Source organism: Dermacentor variabilis, chromosome 6, assembly GCF_050947875.1.
Source record: "Dermacentor variabilis isolate Ectoservices chromosome 6, ASM5094787v1, whole genome shotgun sequence".
Lineage (NCBI taxonomy): Eukaryota > Metazoa > Arthropoda > Arachnida > Ixodida > Ixodidae > Dermacentor > Dermacentor variabilis.
The window spans coordinates 35,551,121-35,567,648 of NC_134573.1; the positions used below are offsets into that span (position 1 = coordinate 35,551,121).

General features: G+C 45.5%; 1 protein-coding gene across 10 annotated transcripts in view; it reads left to right on the plus strand.

The window, feature by feature from the left end:
* LOC142584729 (uncharacterized) overlaps nucleotides 1-16,528 on the plus strand; it is a 23,292-nt gene continuing 6,764 nt past the window's right edge. For 2 of the 10 annotated variants that reach the window (XR_012828911.1, XM_075694956.1), the window contains exons 1-2: nucleotides 4,302-4,870; nucleotides 7,314-7,384. Coding sequence is in view for 2 of the 10 variants with exons in the window: in XM_075694956.1 (XP_075551071.1) it covers nucleotides 4,852-4,870; nucleotides 7,314-7,384 (90 nt within the window). In the remaining 8 variants the exon portion in view is untranslated. Of the gene's footprint in view, nucleotides 136-4,301; nucleotides 4,871-7,313; nucleotides 7,385-8,892; nucleotides 9,189-14,704; nucleotides 14,960-16,528 lie in introns of those variants that run through there. The other 8 variants (XR_012828910.1, XR_012828916.1, XM_075694957.1 and 5 more) reach the window with 7 other exon arrangements.

Below are 16,528 nucleotides of genomic sequence, written 5' to 3' on the forward strand. Positions count from 1 at the left end.
TTTTGGTGCTCAAGATTTCTCGTCGTTTAGGTACTACAGGGAAGAAAACCGTTTGCTCCGTTTGTCCCTAGCCGAGCTTGCAGCACAGAATCGACAGGATGCGTGGCCGGCAAGGCGGAAAAAGCCGCGACCGAGGTGAGTTTGTTTCTATTTTGTTGCGACGGTAGCATATTAAATTTTATAGTCGCAAGGGGATACGTTTGGAAGTGAGGTGTCTTCTCGGATGACTTTAGTGGCAAAGCATTACGTCGTGCCGATGCATTGTTCATTAGTGTCGTTGATCAAGGTCAGAATACCACACACTTCAGGGGAATCGCGGGAACGGAAACAGTTTATGAATTAACTGCCGTGCCGATGAATTAGTTCTTAATGTAACTGAGAATACAGCACACTTGGAGGTTCGTGGGAATGGAAATCTTGTACTCTGTATGTGTAAGTATAAAACTTGCGTCGTCACGCAATCTGAGCCAGATCGTTGCGAGAGCTGTATAGCCACACTGGCAAAACACTCCGCCCTGCGGATGAATACGGAAGAAATGTATGCAAAAGAAAAGTGGTCGTCATGCAATTTCATAGCAGTAGACCTTTGTGAAAGCTGTGCAGTAACACTGATATTGGCTAGTTAATAATCCCGGCTGTTACAATGTCTAGCTCATATACGGGGCGCTCTATGTGGGCGAAACAAGGGCTCAGATCACTACAACTGCATGCGAAATAGCTCTGAATGCCTGCCAGTACACTTGTTCGGCGTCTCTGTGGTCAGCCAATGACAAACGCATTGCACGAAACAGTGAGACTGTTTAATCCGCAATGATTGTGTGGCGAACAGGAGAGCAAAAGGTGAAAACAATGTTTTCATACAAGGCAAGTTATCCATGTAGTGGAATTGCATTTATCGTTGGTGTAGTGTTGATGCACTTTCTGAAGTCCAACCTTTAATGCAACTTAGTTTTCGTTGGTGCAAGTGCTTCTACTGGAAACATCCAAAATATGATTTAACAAATCAGGTTGCTGCCTTGTAGTTTTAGAAATTTTCCTCTGGTCTTAAGTCTTTTCTGAATCTGGAAGAGCTGGCTGATTGCACATTTCATCTCGAGATAGCTCGCACACTTCCAGCAGCACAGGTTAGCACACTTTGTTGAGTGCAGATGAGCACTGCAAATTCAGTCATTTTGATGAGGCACCGATCTAATGCCACTCACTCTTGCCACAGCACTTTTTCAACTTGTACTGTACTTGTTTCTTCCACCTTCCATTTGCAGCACCAGGGCTAAGGCACAACAGCAATAACATTTCTAGCAGAAAATTCTTGCTCCTTGGCATCTGAGCTCCCCATTCATTTGCTACTTTCTTCAAATTTTTCTTTTCATGTGATGCTCTTGCCTTCACACACTGTCAGGCTTCTCCTTCATGCGTTTCTTTAATACTCCTTCTGTCTGCTTCTTGCTCGACATACCGTGCATGCCTTCAGTCATGTCCAATTGATCGATGCAGTCTTGTTCTTTTGTCTCTCTCCTCCAGAACCTGCAACTTTCGACAACCTAGCATTATTTTGCTTCTTTTTGTGATAGTGCCTGGCTATCTGTTGCTGATGCCACACATTCACTTTGCAATGGTTTATTAGACCACATACATAAATTAGTAGCTGTACAAAACCTTGACTCTCTAGCACTTCCACAAAATTCATGCAGAAGTGGAAACACAGATTACACTTCATTCCTCAGCACAGCTTACTATGTCTGCATCAAAGCTTGATATTACCTACACGTGTGCACTGTCTTTGTGTCTTCCTTTGTAGCTGTAGGTCACTGCATGAGCAGAAAAAGATTTTGTTGCTGAAATGTTCATGTGCTTAAGTAGGCAATGTAGTGTACTTGATTTTCACAATGCTTAACTCAATTGGTGGTATGCCTGCACTATAACATGCACAAACTGAACAGCATATCCAAACAAGAAAATTGCCTGCCTATCACAGTCAGGTTGAGTCATTTGAATGAAAGTTGGGACAGTTTTTGTATGGGATGGCTGATGGCATTCAGGCTCATCATGTCAACATCAAAGTGGGAGCAAAAACGCAGTACATGTATAAAATATGAGCAGTTTTATTGGATTGTGGTGCTTTACATGCACCTCACTTCAAGCACAACGATGTCTTTGCGTGTCACCAGTGTCGAAATGAAGCCACTCCAGCTGGTGAGCAATGTGCTTGCAGATGGCATTGGCTACATTCCTTTGGAAAGGCATCCTCATGTTGCACAATGTAGTGAAGATGAAGGCTTTTAAATTAATGTGTACTTTATTTTTTATTTACCTCTCACCTACTGTTGCCAACACAAATGATGTCTCCTGGTAAGCCGAATGCCTGTGAACATTGCAAGGCACAGTGTCAGGCAACCGTTTATAATCTTCAGCATAATACTGTAGAAGGCGGCCTTCTGGTTTGTATGCATGAAAGCACCAGGAAAGCAAGCTGGATAGGCTAAAGACTAGCTGACTTGACAGCTCTGTACAGCCTGTACTGCTTACAGAAAGCAAGTCACACTGGTCATGGGACCTATAGCAGCGGCATGCAAATAGAGGTTTGTATTGCCTGTAGTACATATACATAGCCTTTCTTTGAAAAATATGTTTGGTCACTTTTCATTAACTTTACCTAGTCAGGACATGCATTATCACTTAAGCTGCTTGGTCTTCAAATAAAACGAGCATTTTCTGCATAGTAACTTTTACCTACATGAAATATGTGGTGATGTTGACCTGTAGAAGTGTACAGAATCATAAAATCTTGAAGCACTTAAGCAGAATTTATAAACAGTGCTAAATTTAGGTGGACTGACAAACTGAATTGTACAACACAGATAATATAGGGCACTTGCAAGACAGTTTCTTGAGGGCCTAGTTCCTAGAAGGTATTTAGAACGAAAACAGTGTCAACTGATTGGAAAAGGAAAGGGGACAGACACAGTGCTCACTTATGACTCAATGTTTTTTTTTTTGTGTGTGTGTGTGTGTGTGTGCAGTAATATATACGAGGTGGGTTCAAAAAGAAACCGAACTTTTGAAATAGTGTGCCAATCAGCAGAGGGAGCGCGCTGCGGCTACTGAGCGCATGTAGTGGCAGGTTTAGACAACAAACTGCCATTGCCGTGTTTCGCTCTGACCGTAGTTGGCGAGCTACAGCCGCTGAAGTGAGCACATGAACAAGCTGCTCTTCGGATTGGTGCCAAAGTGACAATGAAGAAATTGGAAGAACAGTGTGTGTGTGTGAAGTTCTGCTACAAACTTGGGAAAACTTTCACAGAGACTTTTCAGTTGCTTAGCCAAGCATACGGGGAGGACTATGCGAGTCGCACGCAGTGCTATGGTTGGTTCAAGCGTTTTGAAGAGGGAAGAATGTTGGTCGGTGACGATCCCAAGCCTGGACAACCTTCCACATCCACAGATGATGACCACATTGAGAGAGTTCGAACTGTGATTTGTGGAAATCGTTGTTTGACTGTTCGAGAAGTCGCTGATGAAGTGGGTATCAGCGTAGGATCATGTCATGAAATTTTGAGTGACAAACTAGGGATGCGTCGTGTCAGTGCAAAATTTGTGCCACATTTGTTGTCTGGTGCACAGAAGCAGACCCGTGTTGAAATCAGCCAGGAAATGCTTGCCACTGCCACTGACGATGAAAACTTTCTTAAGAACATCATAACAGCCGATGAGACATGGGTTTATGCCTACAATGTTGAAACGAAAGTGCAGTCGTCGCAGTGGGTGGCCAAAGGTTCTCCTCGTCCAAAAAAAGCATGCATGAGTCGGTCAAAAATGAAGGTGATGTTGGTTGTGTTTTTTTACTGCAAAGGCATTGCCCATCAGGAATTTGTGCCACATGGTTAGATGGTAAACAAAGTTTGCCAGGGAACCCTAGCATATTTGAGAGATTCTGTGTGCAGTAAGAGGCCTGAATTGTGGGAAAATCAGGCTTGAATGTTGCATCATGACAATGCCCTGGCTCACATGTCGCTCCTTGTCCGCAGCTACTTAGCGAAACACCACACTTCTTTTGTGCCCCACCCACCATATTCTCCGGACCTAGACCCTTTCCAAATCGTAGAGGAGATTCAGGACAATGCGAGAAGAGACCTGCATGCCATTCCAGAAATTGCATTCCAGGAGGCTTTCCAAAAATGGAAGAAAAGATGGGAAGAGTGCATTGCCAGTAGAGGGGACTATTTTGAAGGGGACAGCACTTAAGATGTTGTACCATAAGCAGCAAAGCTGTTATAGCAAAAGTTCGGTTTCTTTTCCAACACACCTCATATGCATGGAAAGGGTGGGGTTCAAGGCAGGTGCAACAAGAATGCCAAATGTGAGGTCGAATGTAGAGTTTAATGTCCAAACCACAGCAGTAAGCTGGTAACCTTTAAATGGTAAGCAGAACAGTAATGCTACGGGAACTGTCATGCCCTTCATAATTGTAACAACCGTCGGAATGTTGAAGTGTCTTTCAATGTCCCATTAATTTCCACTATTCTCATTCTAAATGGGCAAATGCACCTCCATTCATTTACCATAAGACATATCAAGAGATCAACCCCACTAATGCTAGTTCTTTCTAGGTAGCTGAAGCAAAATAGCATTTCGTTCAGTCAGTATTGATGCAAGTTTTCAAACACTCCTATCATGAAATAGCTCAGTTGTCCATCCTGAGCAAGGCAGTTATTAGCTGGTATAATGTCAGAATTTGTTTATCATTTACTGGTAGACCTGCTGATGATAACGTAAGCAGAATGCTGCTGAGACCAATGAGAAAGTGTGAAAAAGAAAACAATTATTACATTGTTCCAGCCATCATTCCCTAAGATGTCCACCCTGCCCCATCGTAAGCAATCACTTCACATCCCAGCATGCATATCTTGCGCATTTCTTTCACTCTTTGTCTATTGTGTAGGACTGGCCATATTAGCTTAAAGCACTAGAAATCAATAACAATGACATCAGCATTGCCGCTGAAGAAAGACTGAAGTTAAAGAAAACAGAACAAAATCATACAAGGAAAGTAAGGAACACACACAAGCACCTATTCACAACTGGAAGCTTGTTGGTGAAAAAACAGGTACAACACAAATTGATAAGGAAAAAAAAATGTTCACGGAAAAACTGTACATATGTAACAGAACCTTGTGGGTGCATAAAGAAAAAATGACTAAATGTTAACCTCATCACCCAAAGGGTCCCTGAAACTATTTTATTGGTGTGTTACCTACACGTACACAGTATCTCTCCTCGAATGGTTACTCAAAAAAAAGCTTCATGTCACCCTCCTCTAAAGCCTTTCCTCTCCAATGTCACTTTTATTCTATGTGGCCTTGGCTATGTCCTGCCTCATTGGACACGACATTGTACAGTGACAGTAGTGTTGGCTACTTGCAGTTTACTTGAACCCAGTGTGTTCCCGTATGACTTAGAGATGCAGCTTTTTTTTTGTTATTGTGGTGATGATGGCCTCAAAACGAAGTTTACATAGAGCGCTTATGTTTTGTACAGTGTGCAGTCGCGGTAACTTACTCTCTGCACTCACCTGCAGTACAAGAATATAAGTGCAATAGGTACAGTGCAAGTTTCTGCCACCACATGTACCCCTCTGCTACTTTGCTTTGCTTGCTGTCGTCACTGTGCTATTATTAAACATTGCATTCTTTTTCACTCTTTGCCTGCACATCTACAGCCTGTCACATCTATAGCAAAGCCCTGCTTTTTTGGAGAAACTCTCTAATTCATACCTTCCCTACCACACACATACAAATGTACTATCGACCCAAAAAGTTAACGAATAAAGGGATCTCACAAAAAGCTGAATATCTCCGCAGCCTCAAAACGAAGCCTGGTATTCCCATTTCCAGCCTCTACTAGTATATGCGAACATTGTGATGTACGGTTTTACTGGCTACTTTTAAAGGCTGCTCGGATATTTAGCGTTTTCTGAGATCCCGTGGTCCGTAAACTTTTTTAGTCGATAGTATGTGTGTAGATAACAGTGGTAGACAATCTGCTATCTCAGGCAAGTCTACCATTGGACTCAAGAAACATCTACATGTCTTACATTAGTGTGTTTACTTTTACAGGTACATCAGTTACTATGCCTTCATATCCTACTAAAAATAAGCTAAATGAGGAGGCTTGCTTTGTGTATTCTTAATGATGTCATGTGGGAAGCCAATCCACTTCATGAAAAAAGATCACTTGTTCGTTCTACTAGAGGTGGCTCAAAACCTGGGGAGTGGTGCCGCTATGACATCCAGCAATGGTGATGTTTAATACCTAATAATTACACAATTGATGCAGAATACCTAAATTTTATTTCATCATTCATCATTAGTACCGAAGGAGGTCCCGGAGTTACAAAAACTGTCAGTGGGACCTATTAGTAGTTTAACAATATAGTAATTAATACATTATGGCAACATAGCAGTGATCACATCAGAATACATGAAGTTAATAAAGCGAGTAATCAAATACAAGGAAGGTGCTTACAAATACAAGCAAATGAAATAGATGCTGTGTATGAATAAATAAAAATGTAGTAATTGGCACGTTATGGAAACATAGGGATGACACATATCAAAGAACACAAGGTTAATGTACGATATAATTAGAAACAAAAAATGTGCTTACAATATGCAAAGTACAAGTGAAATATATACTGTGTGACAAAAAGCTTAAAATTTCTAAATATAAGGAAGGAAAGAATAAAGACAATGGGATATAGAGAATAAAAGCGATACATTAGGCAAATACAGAAGCACTGAAAGTGGTAAAATAAATTTGTATATAATATATGTTCATAGTAATGAGTCTGTAGCCAGTACTGTCGATAGTAAATATTTCTTCTTATCTCTCTTGAATGTTAATGTTGTGCGGCAGGCTTTAATATGGGGTGGTTTAATTTAGTGTTTATTTGAGGAAGGAAAGAATTGTTAGAGGAATATCTCGTATTGTTAGTGTTGGTAGGAGCAGATATATTAAATGCTGAACCCTTGATGATCACCAGTAGGTACGCTACTGACGGTGCACTTGCACAAAACGCAAAATAATTTCAGAGCCCTGAAAACGAAGCTTTTTTTTCCCTACTCGTCAGGTGTTTCACTGATGGTATTCTTCTCGAGTATGGCTGGAGTACATATTTGTGCTGTGCGAATGTTCAAAATGTCAAATGTAAATCAAATAGCTGTTGACCATTTGACTTGTATTCAATTGGAGAACACGCAATTAAAAGTTATCAAATCTTCCTTTCTGTCAATAATTACACATACTGGAATCTTTAGGGAGAAAGTCAGGTGCATGTGGTGACCATTCTCAAAGGGAACTGCAGTTCCTGAGCGGACATATACAGCAGGTACTTTTTTGCTTTGCTTAGTAATTTCTAGTCGCGCAGTAAGGATGCCTCGCCTTTAGGCAGCCAACGGATTTTTCTCAATTGAGGCTGTAAAAATTATCATTTGGACAATGTGAACATGTTCCTGATGTCATCTTGGTGCGGCAGACACTATCACCTTTCAGTCACTCTCATTTACAAACTTATCAGTTGACCAGAGGCCTGGTTGTGACTGGCATTACATGTGTCAAACAATCTAAAAAACATCTCTTCTAAAGCTTGCCGCGGTTTCTTTTCCACCTCTTGAGTTTCAAAACCCCTCATAATGCCTTTGGCATTGTGTGCTGCTAATCCCAAGGGCGCAGAATCAAATTCCGACTGCAGCAGCTGCATTTCCACGGGGAAGAAATGCAAGAACACCTGTTTACCATGCATTGAGTGCACATTGAAGAATTCCAGGTGGTCAAAATTGATCTGGAGTCCCCCACTATGGTGCGTCTCATAATCATGTCGTGGTTTTTGCACATAAAACCCCAGACTCACCTCTTGTTCCCTGTAAGTAGCATTGGTTACACGAATTTAAGGCCATACTGCTCCACTCAAGGCCTATATGTAGTAGGTGTTTTCATATTCTGATATTTCTGGATAGATTTAAATATGGATATTTGACGAAACTGACCTATTGAATATTGAATAACAAATATGTTCGCATTTCAGATAAGTGTGGAGTATAGTATTTCAGATAAGTGTGGAGTCAGAAGACGTCCCCAAGTATGTGCACAAATATTTCTCTGAAAAACATTTCAGGCGTATCTTTGCTTTGTTTTTACTAAAATTTCGCAGCAACACAGCATTTCTTTACTCCAAGTTATTTATGAATCACTAGATGTCATTATCTACGTCGTTCATACGCACTTTAGGCAGTGAAAACGGCACACCCACCTGCGAGCTTCTCCGATACCGACGTGTCTGTTATAAGGCGATGATATATATATATTGTTCTGGACAAATCGGGCGAGGCCAAATTGCCAAGCATATAATGAACGATGAGTACCAACAAATGGGATCTTGTTTTGAAATCGAACTAGAACTGAAGGAAACGAAAACGCAGGTGAAGATTGCGGTAGATTACGGTAGAGATTACGGTTACGGTATTACCCATGTAGTGGTTTCAATACCACTTTTCATCAGGCCAATAAGAAAGTGGCAGTCAGATGCAGCTGTATACCGATAAAGCATGTAGTTAAATTACAAATATTGCCCTTGCAGCGAAGGTCGGCGCAAGCTGGCTGAGAGGGTTTGCTTACCTCCAGAGATGGCGCGTATACAAAGACACACACGTATCGATGCAGGACTTTCTAGAGGCTCCACAAATACACACAGCATCTATTTAATGACATTGCGTTATGCGCACACGAAAGCTTCGAGACTCAGCTGCGTTAGTTACGCCAACTTCGAAAAGTAAACAGGAAGCTGCCATGGCACTTTTTGCAGGAAGCAGGTGGCGCTTCATGCATCAGAAACCGAAACAGAAACTAGGAAAGCCATCTTTTTTTTTGTAAGCGTTAATCTTGTTTTCCGTGCTCGGAAGTTATTCCATTGGTTTGTTGCAGGACGTCCGTGTCATTGAAGGATTCAGTCCCAGTTTTAATGGTTTAAATTCTTCAAACAGTTTCTATTTTTTGCACCGCCAGTACACAGAAGCGTTTTATAACGGTCTTTATTGATAAATCGATATGTGGCCATTGTTTATTGCGTTTTGAAGAGCACTCGCTTCGTCTTTCCAACAAGACGCATAGGTTCGACGCTCCGATTTGCATTTAAAGTGAGCTTTTGATAGCCTTACTTTATCCATTTACGCGCTGTATATGCGTTTTGACGCCTTTCATTAGTTTGCGACGACGCAGAGTATAACAGCGGAGTCGCGCTGTTTACCTTTCGCATGTTAAACGAAGCAAAACATCGCTAGTGCATCGTAAATTTTTTCTAAACATAATGCAGGCACCACTCGCACCGTTAAAGCATGACTGTTAAGAAGCATTTGCAGCAGCTCATTTGTCACTACGTTGGAGCGAGAATATTGTTACGCATGAAGAAAACGAAGACCAGTGAACGTGCTTGTGGTCCCGAGTGGAGCAAGGAAGAAGAGAACGACGCTGAGTTGATTAACCAGCTGGCCGCTCTTGCGCTCACCGTCGATCGCGACCTAAAGTAAACGGTCCCCTTCATCCGTAAGGGTTAAAAACGGTCTCCTTCGCACGTAACAAAGTGGTGGAGGTGCGGGGTATCGCTGACAACAACGGAACCGTCACTGCCACAGCTTCGTCGAAGCCGTCGACTTGCCGGCCTCCCGCCATCAGCCGTGATCGTCTTCGACATGCCAGAAGAAGGAGCCGCTCCTAGGGCAGCGCCTAGCAGTCCACTGCCATACTACCGAGTTCCACCCACCTTCGGAGGCAAAGCGGGGGAAGATGCCGACGAGTGGCTCGTCCACTACAAACGAGTGAGCAAGTCCAACGGGTGGGATGCTACCGCTCAGCTCACCAATGTGGTGTTCTCCCTGACCGATACCGCCCTCGTGTGGTACGAGAACCACGAGGATGCGCTTACGACGTGGGAACATTTTGTTGACGAGCTAAAGGCGTGTTTTGGGGACTCAGTCGCCAAAAAGAAGCGTGCGGAGCAGACACTGTCTCAACGGGCGCAGCTACCAGGTGAGACATGCACAACATATATCGAAGAAGTATTAAAGCTGTGCAAGGTGGTCAGTGCTCGCATGTCGGAAGAAGATAAAGTTGGACATTTGCTGAAAGGAGTGGCTGAGGATGTGTATAATTTTCTAATTGGAAAGGAGAGCCTCAGTTCTGTGTCTGACGTCATTCGGCACTGCAGAACTTTTGAAACGCTCAAGATGCGTCGGATTGCGCCAAAGTTTGGTCGATTGGCAAACGTTACGACGGTTGCCAGTGTTGACACGAGTCCTTGCCTCGACCTTCCTTCCACCATCCGACAGATTGTCCGCGAGGAACTTTCCCGCCGCGAGGAGTTTCATTCAACTGCTGACCACCATGGCGTGTACACGTCACGTGAGGCTATGACGACGCCACATTCGGCCCCTTGGCAGCCGATGGTTATCGCAGCGGCCGTAGAGTACAGCGCAGCCCCACAGTCGAGGATGACAACACGCCCTCCGACTCCGCGCTATGACCAACGCGCTCAACGCACGCCTACTCGACGCCCGATGTATCGTCGTGACACACGCCACGAACCAACCCACTACACGCGGGAAAATGATAATATCCGCTTCATTGACGAACAACCAAGGTTTCGACCTCTCCCGGTGTGTTATTCCTGCGGTGTCCCGGGTCATATATCGCGGTTTTGCAACCAGCGTATGACCACGTGGTATGGCCAGCCCTCAGAGTTTTCTCGGCCCTCCGAACGGTCACACGGTGCCCCGTGGCCACCACACGTATCATCTGGCGACGAGTATTGGCTCAGCAGCTCCCGGAATCGCTCCCCGGCATCTGACAGGAGTTTGACACCCCCACCGCAACGTCGTGCTCCCCGTTCTCCCTCACCGCGGCATCGCACCACGTCCCCTTCGTCACCGGAAAACTAGCTAGCGCGGCCGATGGAGGTGAGGTCGCTGGAGACATGCTACTGACAGAAATACCTCCTGTGTTGATGCTGAAAAACAAAGTGCGCGTTCTTGTAGATAATGTCCCTGTGATGGCTCTGGTGGACACAGGCGCAACAATTTCTGTTATGAGTGTCTCTTTTAAACACGTGTTAGGACGAAAGGTTTTGTTTAAGTGGGACGAAGGTTCAAAGTTCTGTGGAGTGAGTGGCGAGCCGTTGCGACCTATTGGGGTGTGTAGTGCTGACGTGTTTTTGGGAGGCCATGTTATTACGACAGAGTTTGTAATTATTCCTCGGTCGACCCATGATGTTATTCTCGGCATGGACTTCTTGCGGGAGTGTGGTGCCACTGTCGACTGCCGCACAGGGAAAGTATTCATAAGTGGTGCGATTCCATCAGGACTCCTGGAGAACCCTGTAGATCGCGAAACTACACTGTGTGTTTGTGGTGATACGGTCATACCTGCGTCATCTACCGTTTGCGTTCCCGTTGTCTGTTGCGGCGCCGATTCCGACAGCTTCGAAGCTACCGTAGAACCGATGCACTTTAACTGTCTGAAGAAGAATGTGTTGGTGCCGCATTGTGTGGTGTCAATCAAAGGCGGACGCACTGGCTTATGGACAGTAAACTGTTCTAAGGAGCCCGTTATACTCCCAGACGGCATGAAATTAGCCTTCGCCAGGGAACACGCGTCCTTATCAGTGGCTGAACTTACAGATGTGCCGGAAGAACCGGATGGCCACAGTTCGGAAACAGCCCTTATGTCGATGGTAAATAAATCGCTCAGCACGAGTGAACGCCGAAAGTTAGTGCGTGTGCTTTCCAAGCACGTTTCAGTATTCGACTTTGCGCAGGAAGACAAAATGCCTGCGATCCCTGCGTCTCGAACGCGCCATACCATCAACACGGGTTCGGCAAATCCGATTAGACAAAAGCCATATCGTGTTTCACCATCAGAGCGCCAGATTATCAACGAACAAGTGCACGAAATGATGAAAAAGGGAGTCATACAAGAGTCAGCGAGTCCGTGGGCAGCTCCAGTGATTCTTGTTAAAAAAAAAGATGGATCTTGGAGATTTTGCGTCGACTATCGCCGTTTGAATGCTATAACAAAAAAGGACGTGTACCCACTTCCACGGATTGATGACGCAATAGACTGCCTTCATTCCGCCTCTTACTTTTCCTCAGTAGATTTACGATCTGGCTATTGGCAAATTCCGATGCATCCTGACGACAAGGAGAAGACTGCCTTTGTAACCCCTGACGGCCTCTTCGAATTTAATGTGATGCCATTTGGATTGTGCAACGCTCCGGCAACTTTCGAGAGATTTATGGACACTGTTCTGCGCGGCTTGAAGTGGAACATCTGCATGTGCTACCTCGACGACGTCGTCATCTTTGGCCGCACCTTCAGTGAACACAACTCGCGCCTGGATATTGTCCTGAACTGCATCAGAAACGCTGGTCTAGTTTTAAACTCTAAGAAATGCCACTTCGGTGAACGCCAAACTCTTGTGCTTGGGCACCTTGTCGACAAGGATGGCATCCGCCCTGATCCCCAGAAAACAGCAGCCGTTGAAGCGTTCAGTGCACCGCGCTCTGTCAAGGAGCTCCGTAGTTTTCTGGGGCTTTGTTCCTATTTCCGCCGATTTATTCCTAAATTCGCCGACGTCGCGTATCCGCTGACATGCCTGCTACGAAAGGACACCCCCTTTGAGTGGACTCCGGAGTGCGACTCTTCTTTTCGTCAGTTGAAGTTTCTGCTGACGTCACGACCGGTTCTTCAACACTTCAGTCCTTCAGCTCCGACGGAACTCCATACGGATGCCAGTGGCATAGGTATTGGTGCCGTCCTAGTTCAACGCTACGGTGACCGCGAACACGTGATCGCATATGCAAGCCGCTCATTAAGTAGGCCCGAGCAGAATTACACTGTCACGGAACAAGAATGCCTCGCGGTAATATTTGCGGTTCAGCGGTTTCGTTCTTACCTGTATGGACGCCCCTTTACAGTGGTCACCGACCACCACTCATTGTGTTGGCTTGTGAATCTTCGTGACCCTTGTGGCCGTCTTGCACGCTGGGCGCTCCGACTGCAAGAATACAGCTTCACCGTATCTTATAAGAGCGGTCGACGACACGCTGACGCGGACTGCCTCTCGCGTATGCCACTTAGCATCACGGACTGTGACGCCGACGACTTCGATCACCTCGTGGCTTCTGTGTCGCAGCGTTTTCCAGACTTCGACTGCTTCAAAGCCGAACAGCGAAAAGACGATAAATTAACACCGCTCTTCGCCTCGACGACAGCAAACCATTTCTGTGTACGTGATGGACTCCTGTATAAGAAGAACTTTTCCAGCACTGGCGCACGTTTCCTCCTAGTGGTACCGGAGAGCCTTCGCACAGCGATTCTGAGTGCTATGCACGATGACCCTACGTCTGGCCATTTAGGTTCGGCGAGGACGCTCTACCGGATTCAGGAGCGCTTTTATTGGCCTGGAATGCGACAGTCTGTTGAGACGTATGTGGCCAGTTGCTTGCAGTGTCAGCGCCACAAACGGCCATCTACTGCTCCAGCTGGTCTCCTGCAGCCGATCCCGCCTCCAAGCACGCCTTTCCAACAAGTGGGCATTGACTTCGTAGGTCCATTTCCAAAATCAGCCAAGGGAAATCGTTGGATAGTTGTTTGCGTCGACTACCTCACGCGCTACTGCGAGACGGCGGCCGTGCCCTCCGCAACTGCCACTGACGTTTCAACATTCCTGCTGCAGTATGTGATCCTGCGACATGGTCCGCCTCGCCTGATCATCAGCGACCGTGGACGACAATTCACAGCGGACGTCGTAGAGGAGCTGCTTCGTTTGTGTGGATCCCACTTGCGTCACTCGACACCATACCATCCACAAACGAATGGGCTTACGGAGCGCACCAACCGCACAATTGTAAACATGCTATCCATGTATGTTTCATCCGACCACAAGAACTGGGATGACGTACTGCCTTTTATCACGTACGCGTTCAACACCGCCAAGCACGAGACTACCGGCTATAGCCCTTTCTTCCTGCTGTACGCACGGCCACCCCGGTACACAATCGACACTGTTTTCCCTTTCTGTAGTCATGAAAATCCCACTGTCGCCGAGACTCTCTGCCTTGCCGAAGAAGCTCGTCGTATTGCTCGTTTGCGCACTTTGGCATCGCAGGACAGATCAAAAGAACGCTACGACATTCGCCACCGTCCGGTAACCTATCGCCCTGGTGATTTAGTTTGGCTGTGGACTCCAGTACGGAAACGCGGGTTATGCCAAAAGCTTTTGGCCACCTACGATGGACCATTTGTTATTCTTAACAGACTCACGGAAGTAACGTATAACATAGCTCGCCTCACGGCGAGTGGTAGAAGAGCTGCCAAGACACAAGTGGTCCATGTCGCCCGCTTGAAATTGTTCACGTCCAGGCAAATGGATTAACTCACCCGGCGGGCTTCGTCTGTGACGAGGGGAATGTTACGCATGAAGAAAACGAAGACCAGTGAACGTGCTTGTGGTCCCGAGTGGAGGAAGGAAGAAGAGAATGACGCTGAGTTGATTAACCAGCTGGCCGCTCTTGCGCTCACCGTCGATCGCGACCTAAAGTAAACGGTCCCCTTCATCCGTAAGGGTTAAAAACGGTCTCCTTCGCACGTAACAATATTGCTCATCTGCCGCTTTTTTACCTTTCTTTACTGCTCCGTATTTTTGTGTATCCGGATATTTTAATTTTATGCAAACCACCCCTTCCGTGTGAAAAAGAAAAGAATTTAAGGAAAGGAAGATGCAACAGTTGCAAGGAAGGTGCCACAGTTGTGTGAAATAAATAGTGCTTTAATTACCAACATCTGTAGTGACCTGGTGATCGTGCGCCTTGGGCGAATTCATTTTGTGTAAAAATGTGTTCCGGCTACTTAAAAGGTAAGCGTGACGTTGTGGCATCAACTGCTATCTCTCTTGTTGAATGCATTTTTGACAATACGTCATTGTCATGGTACCGAGGAAAAACACAACTGAAAGTCGCCTTGCAACCAAAACGTTGCCTTTCAACATACGACAGGAACACATAAACAAAACATTAGTGTATGCTTCAGTATACCTTATTTTTACAGCTATTTTGAGCTATAAAGCTTAGGTAGTTGTGAAAATGAGAGGCAACTGTGATGGACATAGAAGAGCATAGTATGCTAGCATGACCAAGAAATTTTTAAGGATAAAATTTCAGTACTTGAAAACAGTGCATAAAAGTAGAGCACTGCATGGACACTTTTCCCTGGCCTAACCCGAGCCAGTGCCATGCACTGGTCCACCCTTGTCTAGCTCAGCTAGGTTTGTCCAGTTAGCCCTTGAGCCTCAGTGTAGCATGATCCACCTCTGTTGTTATGAAGATGCCAACTGCATATGTATTTGCTAGATACATATCTTGCTAAGCAGTTTTCCACTTGCGTTGCTGCCGACAAGTGGCAAAAAAAAAATTTAGGTTTTTGGCAGCAGTGAATAATTTGCCGCCTTGCATTACTTTAGCTGTGGTCATAGTAATGCAAGCACAAAAAAAAATTAGACAATTTCTGAGAGCAATGAAATTAACTGGGACTGTACATTAACTGGACATGGAAGGAAATAAATTATGGATATACATTCACCAATTATGTTGCACGTTAAGGTGTAGTCCAACCGACTAATGGTTTCCATTTAATTTCTTTATTCATTGTTCAAGCAAGTTGAATGAAGTTCTGTAATTCATTGCATAATTGCATCAGCATGAATGAATTCTTGATTGAAAGTTTTCTTCAATAAATACTTGAAGGGGGGATGCTGCGAAGTTTCTCATTAGTGAAGGGGATTTGGAAAACAAAAAAATGTAATGTGTCACCGCAATGTCGATGGGATCGATAGATGAATAGGCGACCAGAGTGTAGTGGCTCCAGTTTGAAGAGGAAAGGCGGGCGGCGGCAGATGGTGGTGGCGTTCTGGCCAGGCAGCTGGGCGTAGAACTCAGGCCCATAGCCCGACTGCTCTCGTTCTGCCCATGGGCGCAGAAACTCGCCGGTTTCGAGCAGCAGTTCATGATCGGGTAGAGTGGCGAAGCCCAGGAACGGGTTGGCAGGAGGTCCCGGTTGGGTGAAGTCCTGGTGGCTCGGGTCCGGAACCTGCCGGCCGGTCTTGAACTCCCGGTCCGGTGGCCGACGTTCTCTTGGCGTCGCTTCCCGGAACTCTCCCTTCTTCTGCCAGCGCACCTCGCTTTTCTGCCGCTCTGGTCGATTTGTCCTTTCCTGATTGGCCCGTGGAAGCTCCGTGTTTTCTTCTGATTGGATGCCTTTTCCTTTTATTTTTTTCTTCTAGTGCTGCATGCTCACGTGCCGGACGCTCTTCAACGTTGTCTTCCATCCAGTACAGAATTCGCCTCTGCGTGCACATTCGTTCTCGTCTGCTTCTTGTCTCTCTCCATCTACCGTACCATGTCATGCACTACACACCACACTATGCAGT